The sequence below is a fragment of the Spizellomyces punctatus genome (genome assembly GCF_000182565.1).
Source record: "Spizellomyces punctatus DAOM BR117 chromosome Unknown supercont1.11, whole genome shotgun sequence".
Taxonomy (NCBI): Eukaryota; Fungi; Chytridiomycota; class Chytridiomycetes; order Spizellomycetales; family Spizellomycetaceae; genus Spizellomyces; species Spizellomyces punctatus.
In genome coordinates, this window is record NW_015971547.1 from 146,040 (window position 1) to 157,597 (window position 11,558).

At 46.2% G+C, this 11,558-nt stretch overlaps 5 protein-coding genes across 5 annotated transcripts; 3 read left to right on the plus strand and 2 right to left on the minus strand.

Moving 5' to 3' along the window:
* Positions 1–330: 330 nt before the first annotated feature.
* On the minus strand, positions 331–1,527 carry SPPG_06105 (uncharacterized protein; the record flags this gene model as incomplete). Its single annotated transcript, XM_016754312.1, has 2 exons — positions 1,041–1,527; positions 331–970 (listed from the first exon to the last, which is right to left on the minus strand). The coding sequence occupies exons 1-2, from the start codon at positions 1,406–1,408 to the stop codon at positions 331–333; spliced, it is 1,008 nt and encodes a 335-aa protein (XP_016606440.1). The 5' UTR covers positions 1,409–1,527.
* Positions 1,528–1,776: 249 nt separating this feature from the next.
* On the plus strand, positions 1,777–3,674 carry SPPG_09346 (uncharacterized protein; the record flags this gene model as incomplete). The annotated part of the gene is made up of 4 exons (XM_016757505.1): positions 1,777–2,578; positions 2,638–2,826; positions 3,195–3,299; positions 3,367–3,674. The coding sequence occupies 4 exons, from the start codon at positions 1,777–1,779 to the stop codon at positions 3,672–3,674; spliced, it is 1,404 nt and encodes a 467-aa protein (XP_016606441.1).
* A 61-nt stretch (positions 3,675–3,735) lies between these two features.
* On the plus strand, positions 3,736–5,029 carry SPPG_09347 (uncharacterized protein; the record flags this gene model as incomplete). The annotated part of the gene is made up of 3 exons (XM_016757506.1): positions 3,736–3,832; positions 3,895–4,097; positions 4,172–5,029. 3 exons carry the CDS (start codon positions 3,736–3,738, stop codon positions 5,027–5,029), a joined length of 1,158 nt encoding a protein of 385 aa, XP_016606442.1.
* Positions 5,030–5,595: 566 nt separating this feature from the next.
* Positions 5,596–10,932, plus strand: SPPG_06107 (uncharacterized protein). The gene is made up of 20 exons (XM_016754313.1): positions 5,596–5,724; positions 5,799–6,058; positions 6,138–6,214; positions 6,276–6,388; positions 6,448–6,689; positions 6,756–6,927; positions 7,001–7,143; positions 7,199–7,352; positions 7,455–7,826; positions 7,908–8,000; positions 8,059–8,320; positions 8,393–8,523; positions 8,587–8,819; positions 8,885–9,171; positions 9,248–9,396; positions 9,453–9,965; positions 10,038–10,156; positions 10,227–10,326; positions 10,391–10,688; positions 10,764–10,932. Exons 1-20 carry the CDS (start codon positions 5,620–5,622, stop codon positions 10,820–10,822), a joined length of 3,882 nt encoding a protein of 1,293 aa, XP_016606443.1. The 5' UTR covers positions 5,596–5,619; the 3' UTR covers positions 10,823–10,932.
* Positions 10,875–11,456, minus strand: SPPG_06108 (uncharacterized protein). Its single transcript, XM_016754314.1, has one exon. The coding sequence runs from the start codon at positions 11,385–11,387 to the stop codon at positions 11,091–11,093; it is 297 nt and encodes a 98-aa protein (XP_016606444.1). The 5' UTR covers positions 11,388–11,456; the 3' UTR covers positions 10,875–11,090.
* Positions 11,457–11,558: the final 102 nt, after the last annotated feature.

Genomic DNA, 11,558 nt, shown 5'->3' on the forward strand with positions numbered 1-11,558 from the left:
ATTTATATTCTGCGAGAGTGAAGTGTTTAGGCGAGGGAGGACGAGGATTCCCCTCCTGACATTAATGTGTGATGTGGGTGACTTGCAACGTGTGCGTGTGAGTGAGTGAGTGTGTGGATGTGAGTGAGATGGAGAGCGAATTCCCTTGAATGAGTCTGTGAACGAGTGCGAAAAGAAAGAGAAAAATCGTCTAATCCAATGGATGTGAGTAGAGAGTGAACGCCATGGGGTTTGTGCTGTTTCTCCTCTCTCGCTATGGAATCGAAGAGAGTTGGTTTGTCATTCCTTACACGAATATGTATTAACTACGAATATAATATTTCTACCAACTCAAATGTCCTTGACTAGGTCCTTGACAGCTACCAAATACATCCATGCATACCTTGCATGCCACACAGGTGTTGTCCATGTCGCATGCATTAGGATTCCATACGGGAGCAACGTGGGTTTCTCTGGATCCCAAAACAAGAGCGTATTGATCATGTGCATCGACAATCCTAATAGGCTTATCCCGATAATCCATCCCACACCCATCCCTGTCGTTCGCAATAGGGATTCATCTTGTTTGACTGGTTTCGCTACGGATGGAGGGCCGGATGGTTTTGCTACCGATGAACTGCGAATAGATGGGAGATTGGAACTAGATGGTGCTGTGCTGTTTAGACGGCATGTCGATAGATCCTTCTCGCCAGTGATGATCACCGTGCTCGGCAAAGGATTTTCCAGCACATCATGCAGGTCCTTGACAACTTTTCTGAGCCTTGCATAGATCGACAAGGATGTGGTCGCATCCACAGCCACAATGTACAGGTTGAAAATAAACAAGAATGCCGCCCCATGCATCGAGATGCCGTCGGGCTGCCATTCCGGAACGTTGGGCGCTTGGAAGACAGCTACCCAATCAAAAACAGTGACGGGAGTCGCCGCAATTGATACAATGAGAATCGTCCCTATTTCAAAGGCTCTGTACCTACATTGGAAAGAATGTTATTGGTACCATGAACCAGAAATTTCCATCTTCACAACGTACGGCAACTCACCATTTTGAATGAACTCCCGGTCGTATCACACGATGGACTTTGGTAAATCGCTTGACCACAATCCAAATGTAAATCCCCCCAAACATGAAAAAGGTCGTATCCCCACCCGCTACCATGACCCGATACAGCGCGTCGTTCCTTCCCACCAGCGACGCAATAGCGATATTAAAACTACAGTAGACCCATATGATGCACATGATATAGGCAATGACGCGGTCGAGCCATGTCCCTTTTGAATCAGAGTTTGTCTGGAAAAAGGCCGCTCGAAGCGCATAAACGGTTTGGTACGTCTGAAACAAAAAGGCAATGACTTCGATGCCAATCGTGAGTCCCAAAAATAAGGGAGTCGGTTGATCGTCTTGTCCCATCACGTTCGCCAAAAGGTTTTTAGATTCGTGAGACTGTGAGTTTGCAGCGAGTCCTCCGCTACCAAAAAATAGACGTCTCAAAAGGGCTCGCAAGGGTAGGCGGTGGCAGAAAATAAACCCTGAACATGCTTATTTTTAAGCATAACTTGGGCGTAAGGGCTATTTATATCGGCTGTTGAGGGACATTCCCGATCAGCTTATGTAAACAAGTGCACGTGACATGACCCATATCTGCGTGACTAAGCCACTGATTTGAAATTGTGGTGGAAATCGGCAGCTGCTCCACCGACCGACCAAGAGCTTCCGACGACTGCTGCACTCGGCCCCGTTTTTTTTTGTTGGCAATAAAAGGAACCCCAGCTGCGATCATGCAGGGAGAACAAACAGGTCCATCAGAGTCTGCCCCTTCAGGAAGACATTTCACGTCTACAGGGTCGGGCGTCGTTCAAGCAAACATGGGCCCGGCGACGACTATGCCATTCACGGAAATGAATGCAAAAAAGGGTTCTCAAAGGGGTCGCGGAAGATACAGGAGAGGGAGAGGACGAGGAGACTCTTCAACGGCACTTCATGACTCGGATGCGACTGGAACGAGTACTAATGATAGTATGGTACAAAACGCCGCGACACCACGTCCACGCAACACAAGATCGGCACGTAGCAGACGGCCACGTCCATTGACGGATGTACCGAATCACGAAGTGACGCTGGGTGGGACTGCATTGACCCATAGTCAAGGAAACCAACGTCGACCGCGGATTCCATTGACGGTTCAAGGTCCAGTCCAGGATGAGGCAGCAAATCAAGAGACAACCCAAAGCGGGCAGACTATAGATGGGAACGGAGCCGGTAGCAGATCAGGAGAAAAAGAACGTAAACGACGACCGAGACACAAAAAAGCTCCCAGAGATGCATCGGGACCGGTGTCAGTGTCGGTCCAAGGAAACACGGATCAGGAAGGCGATCTAACGGCATCGCTCATTGACGGCTTGACAAAGGGTGACTACGAGTGCATGATATGCTATGATATCGTCAGAGCAAGGGACGCTGTGTGGAGCTGCCACATTTGCTTTGCAGTCTTTCACTTGAAATGCGTCTCAAAGTGGGGCCGGAAATCTGCACAGGATGCACTTGCGAATCCAGCGTCGTCATCCTCATCATCAAATCAAGGTGGATGGAGATGTCCCGGATGCCAAACGCTGAATCTAAACATTCCGCTGGAATACAAGTGTTTCTGTACGAAATCCCTCAACCCGCCATTCAGCCGCTACCTTGTTCCCCACACATGCGGTCAAACCTGTGGTCGAGACCGAAACTGCCCACATCCCTGTGGAATGCAATGCCATCCCGGGCCCTGTCGGCCTTGCGAGTCCCTGGCACCCCCCGTATCATGCCACTGTGGCAAAACCAGCCTGGTCGTCAGATGCAGCCTGCTAGCGAGCGTGGCGTTTGAGCCGTCGTGCGGTGAGGTATGCGGAAAGATGCTCTCTTGCGGGAACCACACATGCGAACAACCGTGTCATCCCGGCGACTGTACCCCGTGTCCCATTACAGTAGAGCAAGCCTGTCATTGTGGCAAGTCGAGTCGCAACGTTCCCTGTGGAACCTCGACAGATCCTTTCTCGTGTGAAACACCCTGTGGAATAAGTTTTGGATGTGGACATCATGACTGCCAGCGAACCTGTCACAACCCAGAAAACCATCCTACACTGTGCCCTTTTGATCCATCCGCTGTGAGGCACTGTCCATGTGGCGGGGCGACGGTCGCGTCGTTAACTGAGGGCAGAGGACGAGAATCTTGCACGGACGCTATTCCAACCTGCGGTAAAGTATGTAACAAGGTTCTCGGATGCGGTCATCGATGTACTGTTCCATGTCACACTGGAGAATGGTATGTACTCAACATTTGTTCCATGGATATATACGTATCAAGTAATAATCTAATTTTATCATGACAGTCCACCTTGCAGTGAAATCATTACCGCGCCATGCCGATGCGGCAAGGAAATGCTACAACTTGCGTGTATCGACTTACCGCGTGACGACCAAGGCGAGATTCAGCCCCCCCTATGCAATCGCACTTGCACGGCAATGCGACACTGTAAACGACATAAATGCAAAGACCGTTGTTGCGATATTCAATTTCACGTGTGCACACAGACCTGCGACAAGACTCTTAAATGCGGAAAACACCCGTGTACGTACCCGTGTGGACATCCCGGCCGCTGCCACGACTGCATTGTCGGCGTCTCATTTGATGAAGTAACGTGTCATTGTGGTCGAACGACAATGTACCCCCCGATTCCATGCGGTACGCCGCCTCCGATATGTACCTACCCCTGCACCCGAGATTTACCCTGTGGACATGTCCCGCTGAGCGAACACCCCTGCCATCCGGACACGGACCCCTGTCCGCCATGTGTGGTCTTTGTCGAACGCCCCTGTGCCTGTGGGAAAAAAACAATGAAAAACATTCCCTGTTCTAGACAGGGTGCGCCCTCCTGCGGACAAAGCTGTGACAAGACCCTCGACGCCTGTGGACACGTTTGCCTCCGGTTCTGTCATACGGGCCCTTGTATTGACACGACGCATAAATGTGCATCCAAATGCGGACGTGTACGATCTGTTTGCGGACATACTTGCGCGTTTCCTTGCCATGGCACACGATTCTGTGCTGAAGACCGCCCTTGTAAGGCCACAACGATCCAAACCTGCCCATGCGGCCTACGCACCACGACCGTAACTTGCGGGGCTTGGAAAGAGAGCTTGGGAAATACGCTGGAACTTGCCTGCGATGACGCATGCGCCGTGGCCGAACGTAACCGCAAACTAGCGGAAGCTCTCGAAATTACCCCTTCCATCCGACCCACCATCACTTGGCCCGCTACACTGATCCACCAAGCCAACCAAAACCCAACCCTCGTAAAATCCATTGAAAAAACTCTCGAAACCTTTCTTTCCGACCCCACGAAACGTACACACCATTTCCCACCGTCGAAATTCAACGCCTTTATTTCCTCCCTGGTTGGTTTCTATAACCTTACACCCACATTTCTTGACACGGACCGGAAAGCACAGTCCAGCATTCTTGTTCGTAAAACACCTACTTCCTGGGTCCCGTCCATTCTTCTTAGCGCTGCCTCGCAATCTAAACCCCCCACAACCACCGCCTCCACGACAACCTCAACCGCACATAGCAACACAACACACCGTAACACCGCCACACCGACCAACACACCTCACTCTACCTCCCTCACCATCACGTCCCTCCCCGACGGCATGGACACCAACGACATTCAAATCCTTCTTGACCCCCTCCTAGATTCCACCATTTCGACTCACATCCATTGGACGACCCCCACGGACGTCATTGTATCCTTTTCGACCTATCCTGAAAGCATCGAACGAAATGTTCGAAACAAGTTTGTTGGGAATGGGTGGGCCAAGGATGTTTTTGTGAGTGAGGTAAAGGAGAGGGGTAAACCCAGTGGGCCGGTTGTACCAGTCCCTGTACCTGTGCCTGTTCCCACTGGGAACTCGTTTGGTGTGCTTTGTGATGAGGAGGATCGGGGAATGGTGGAAAGAGGACCTACACCAGAGTCTTGGGATAATGAAGATTGAGTCATGGGTTATGGTCATCGTTGGGATGATTATGATGTTGGGTTTTTTATTTGGAAAATGTATTCCTTGGGTTTTGAAACCCCATCAACGGAATTGGAATAAATATTGCTATCAATCTAGAATTCTATTGAATGATTCATTGAAAAGATCTTTAGCAATTCAGGAAATGTATTAGACAACACTGGCAATATTCAATAAGAATCCTGACAGACATAAACTATTTTCCAAACAATACCTCGATGGGTGTTTCTAGTTTCATACATGACAGCTGCGGTATCCAATGGGGACATAGGTCCGTATCTGAGGTCCATTTCAAAGAGTATTGGATCATGTACATTTTATAGTTTTTGCTGCTTTAATTGATATTTCACTCATGATGATGATTATGTTAAACTCTATTCTGAAATGTCATCATAAAGGACCCACTCAAATACCTTACAAAAACCCATACATATATCATAGCTATTAGCTCTTTAGCACCTGAACATTGGATACGCGAGGAGCACGTCCGCTTACATAACCGATCGGGACTCCAAACTTCACTCCAAGATCTCGACGTTATACTTTGTATATTCGCACCGTTTGTGACTATGGAAGGAGATCCAAGAACAGGAGGACTCGTCAAGAACTCTACTTTTCAAACAGCTTCTGATCGAGCGTTTTTGTATGAGAGTAACAAGGATGTTGCTGCCGTCGTAAGTAAGCCCTTCACCTTCCTCTCACCCAACAACCACCCTATAATAAAAACACGAAAAAACATGTTTTACAGTGCACCCACAACAACATCACCCAAACAACCTACACCAACACACCTCCAACAACCCTCTCACTCTGCTTCTACAACCTCCCCTCCCTATCCGTCCTATCCCATTTCACATCCCTAACAACCCTCTGTATCGTCGCGCAAGATATAAATTCTTTAAAAGGGTTGAATGCTTGTCCGTTTTTGGAGAGGTTGTGGGTTTGTGAGACTTTTGTGGAGGTTTTGGAAGGGTTGGAGGGGTGTCGGGAGTTACGAGAGTTGTATTTGTGAGTTTTGATCGTTTTTTTGTGTGTGCTGGGAGTGGTATTGTGCACAAAGTAGTTATTGACTCTCTTTTCTGTTCAGGTATACGAATCGGATTCGACGGATTGAGGGCTTGGATACTTGTACGAAATTGCAAGTCCTTTGGTTATGCGATAACGGTTTGTACCATCCCCTGAAGTTTTTACAGTCCGGGTTATATTCGTCATCTTATGATATCAGATATTAGTACCCTAGAAAACATATCTGGTCTAAAAGATTTAAAACAACTCCATCTCGGGAATAACCGGATAGAATCTGTTGGAGATGCTTTGGATGAGAATTTCGCTTTAGAGGTAACATCCCACTTTTCATATCCACAAATTACTGTAAGCGCTCATTTGTATGATTTTAGGATCTCAATTTATCTGGAAACGCCATCTCATCCTTTCGTCAAGTCATGTTCCTCTCTCGTTTACCAAACCTCCATTCCTTATGTTTATCTGATCCCAATTTTGCTGAAAATCCCATTTGTGGATTATCGAATTACCAAACGCATGTTATATACCATTTACCAAACTTGAAATGGTTGGATACGTTGCAAGTTACTGAGGAGAGTCGGAGGATTATTAATGCGACGGTGATGAAGAAACGCATGTGAGTTTTTGATTTGTTTTGGTTTGTGGTGGGATATGAGGGTTGATAGTTTTGTTTTTTTCGTAGGTATTATAATATGCGGATTCGGACCATTAAGCGCAACACAAACTTTTTGATCAAAGTACTTGAAACTCGGACGTCGGATGCATCGCATCTGGAATCAGATTTACTTACCCTTATTGAACGAGTCAAAAAAGTTGTTAAACGACAGGACGATCTTGCTGGATCTACCATACCAGTACGTCTTGATTTCTTTCTTGCTGACCCTCTATTCTTTGTTTATTCATGTTTAGAGCGATTGGTTTTTTTAGAACCATGATATAAGAAAGTGGACTGAAACACTACACCGTCTCAACCACTTCATCACTACAAAATCCAATGCCCTCCAACATCTCCACATGCATAAATCGCAACTGTTGAACCAAATTATCGATACAAGTGATATGGCCATCAGGTACTTACTTCCATTAAAGAAAGATATACGAACTACTTGTTGACATATATCTTAGAAAACTCTTGTTGGAACTCGAAACGGGTGGAAATGTCCGGTTTGAGCAAGTAGAAGATGATAATGAGGTTGTGTCGCGGGTACTAGAAAACTCGAATGCCAACGTACATTGTATTTCGAGAGTTCATAACCGGTTTCTAAGAAATCAATTTGAGGTATTGATCATGTTCATGTGGTTTTTGTTGGTCTTTATTTTAACTATTTAACCCTAACCCTATTTTTGACTTGAACGGGTGCTAACGATTCTCTCTACTTAGGCAGCAACAAAACCCGACGATACCTTCACATACCTCTGTTTCCAATCCAAAGACGTCTTTTCAATCGTTGAATACGGGTTCTGTGAACCAGTAACATTAACCCAATTCCTGTCCATAAACGAAACCGAACCAGGACTCTGCCAAGCGATCCTCGTAAAAACCCCTCTCACAGATCCCAAAGAAAAAGATTCAGACACATTTTCGTCTACCCAGCCCCTTCTTCCGGAATACTTGCTCGAATACACTTTGCCAAACGCTGAAAAACTCTCGATGGTCGAACAAGTGGTTTTGGATACGGCCTTGTCGAATCGGTTGAGTTTGGCGGGGATGCCGGGAGTTGTCTCGGATGTGACGAGTCGGATGCAGGATGGGGTAAGGGTGTTTGTGTTGCATTTTGGTCTTGAGTAAATAGCGGTGTTTACCTTTCTTTGGTTGGCTTTTTCATGGTTTTAGCCGATACATTCTTTGCATGACATGACGCTTTCTTTGATTGAATCACAGTATCCTGAAATAAAAGCCGCAAACGACGTTCCCATTTCATCGATCGTAAGTCTCTTTCCTCTCTGTTATTGTCCTTTCATATGCTGAACCACGTAACAATTAGGACTCTACAAACCCTCCAGTAGGAGAAATCCTCAATCTCTCCTTTTCACCCAACCCCCTCCCAACACCTTACACTCACATCAAAACCCTCCGTCTCTCCCACTGCAAACTCACGAGCATCCCACCTCTCCCACCGCATCTCGAGACACTGGACGTGAGTTTCAACAACTTGGACTCGCTTACGGGATGTGTTAGTGTAAAGTACTTGGATGCAGCGGGGAATCATGTTGGGGATGTTGAAGGCTTGGTAGAATTATTCCAAGGTACATCGTTTCACTTTTTCGTTTCTTATGTTTAATTGGTGGGCATGTCCTTACCATTATGGATATATGTAGGTTCTGCTCTCCTTACACTGGACACACGATTCAACCCCGTTTGTAAAAGCAAGGGGTACCGAGCATATATTCATACACGCCTTCCACACATACAAATCCTAGATGGCATACCCTACCCTAAAACCGAAAAGGTATCTTCCCTCTTTCCATGGTTTATCGTATACGTACTGATTTTGATTACGGATTCCAAAAAGGCACCCCAACCACTCTCCCTACCCTCCATTCTCAACCACGCTTCAACCCAACCCCACCTCTTTCGACCCCTCAGTGTCCGTACGCAAGCAGGGTACGGCTTCTCGGCGGGCCAAAATGAGTATTGGCGGTTATCCCATTCTCCGCATCTTGCTGAATCGGTTATATTGGAAGCGATTACGACGTTGGAGTTGGATTCGTGTCAGTTGTTTGATTTGGATGTTCTTCCGTTAGGGTAAGAGAATTTACGAAAAAAAAAGAATGGGATGGCGTTGCTTACCTTTTTGTTTATTTTGTTAGACTCGTCAATCTCCGCTGGGCAAGTTTCAGAAACAATAACCTGAGAGATATATCCAAACTCGCCCAATACACCCACCTAGAAGAACTTGTTCTCGAGAACAATGAAATTGAATCCATGGATGCCTTGACGGCTCTCAAAAATCTGATTAAACTCGATGTGAGCATTAATCGCATCTCGTCGGTAGAGTGTGCAAGGGATTTTGCGTCCTTGATGTGCTTGTCGTTGGAGAATAATTGTGTTGGATGTTTGAGGCCTTTGGCAGAGTTGCCGACGTTGATGGAATTTTGTGAGTTTAATGTTGTTTGTTTATACGTACTTTACGCTTGATGTTTTTGTGTCTTCTGATGAACGTTTTATTTTAGACTGCGGGAACAATTGCCTTGGAGACTTAATAAACATCTTTCCACTAAAAGCACTTCCTCGCTTGATCATTTTGGATTTCACTGGGAATACTGTATGCCAAGTGGATAACTATCGATTATTCTCAATTTATCATTTAACACGATTAAAGGTAACCGCTCATCATTTAAACCTTGCATCACATATGTATTGATACGTGATATCAAGATTCTCGACGGAACAGGCATATCACCGAAAGAACAAACATTGGCACGGGAAGCCTATCTCGGCAAACTTACCATCGAACTCCTCGGTGAAAAAATCGGACACTTGACATTCAAAAACATATGCGAACTCGACCTCCGCAACTGCAAAATTCGAGAAATAGATTGTTTCGCCGACTGCGATTTCAGAAATTTACGAAAACTCGTTTTCGACAATAACCTTTTAACCAATATCGATTGTTTTGTTGGTCTCACGGGCCTCAAAACCCTTTCGCTAAACAATAACCGCATTGAACGGCTCTTATCGACAGACCAACCTGCACCCATGACATCCCCAAATGGCATCATGAGACTCGATACACCGGAATACGGACGACAACAGACCGTCAAGACCCTTTTACCCAATTTAGAGGAACTTTCTTTAGGATATAACTGTATTTCGAGAATTGCAGATTTGGCGTTATACCGGTTGGCACATTTAAAGATGCTTTATTTGCATGGGAATCGTATTAGCAAGGTTTGTTTTTTCTCTTGGCTTCACTCGCATGTACTTGCCAGTTGTCTGACCACTGCATCTCTTTTATTTTAGGTCGATGGATTAGAACACATGACAAACCTGATTGAACTCGTCTTGGACAGAAACCAAATCAAGGGTGTTGATCCCTCGTCGTTTGTCTCATTGATCAACCTAAAAGAGTTGCATATAAAGTAAAGTGCTTTGGAGTAAGTATTACAGTACGAAGACCAATATTAAATCAAAGCATCATTCACATTTTAGAGAAAACCGAATCAAATCCCTCTCCCATTTTGATTGCCTTCCAAACCTCCTCCACTTGCATTTGGCTAATAACCGGGTACACGACACTAGCGAAATCGAGGTAAGTCCCCATAATCCACCACCATCATCCAAAACACCTCAACTCAAAATGCACACAATAACAGAAAATGAAACTCCCAAGCCTGATTGAAATCTCTCTCTCCGCCAACGCCGTAGCCCGCAAACAAATGTACCGATACGCCCTCGTGATCCGGTTTCCACAGATTATGGGTATCGATGGCAAGGATGTCACACTTGAGGAGCGTCAACGGGCTGAAATGTACTTTATGGAACAATGCATGTTGAGAGAAGATACGAGTCCTCTAAATAAGATGGTGGGGCATTCCGTTTCGTCTATTCCTGGGACGCAAACAGTGAATGGAATCAAATTACCCATCAAGATTACGTCGGTTGTTTTGGATGGCAAGTAAAAATGGTTTTCTCCATCGAAAACTCGAAAGTGTGTTTTTGTATATTGAGTTTTGTTATATATTGTAGGTTTGGAAATGAAGCTTGCTGCAAACTCTTCTGGGTTTGGATCACCAGCGCGATCATAGCATTTGGCGCAACTCCCCGAACTCGTCGGCATTGCAAAGCAATAACAAATCCTCTCGGCTGATAAAAGACTGATATATCATAAATAAAAAAATGCAAATCTTGATCTAGATACATGGATGTAGGCATCCACGCCTGTGCACAAGTACCAATGCCGTTCTCCCCACCACACTTGCTGCACCATTTCCCGTTCACGGACGGCTTCCTCTCCTTTCTACCCCAACCTCCCAAACCAATACGCACAGACCCCATCGCCCAAAACAGCCGCTACTACCTCCGTTTATCCAGCATATCCTTCGCCTCATTTATTTTACTCGCCAAATACGGACTCCCACCTCTGTCCGGGTGATTCAACAACATAATTCTCCGATGCGCTTCTTTGAGTTTATCCTTTGATGCACTTTCGCGTATACCCAATATGAGTGCTGCTTCCCGTTTCGTCATTTTGGATTCGAACCCGCCTCTGTAGAATGATTTTCCGCCGATTCGGGAGGAGGCTCGTAGGGCTGCTCGGCCTACAAGGGCTGCGACGGCAACTCCGGCGCCAATGGCGAGTGCGCTTGCCATGTGTGCGTGTGTTTTTTTTGGAAGTGTTGGAGTGCGATAGGTGATTCGGTGGGCACCGATGCTTTGAATGTAGCGGAAAACTGCAAAACGAAAGTCGGCAGATCGGTGACTAACTTCCAGTTCACGTGCTTTGGTTGTCATGGCATCAAAGCAGCGAGCGACAGGAAGCCC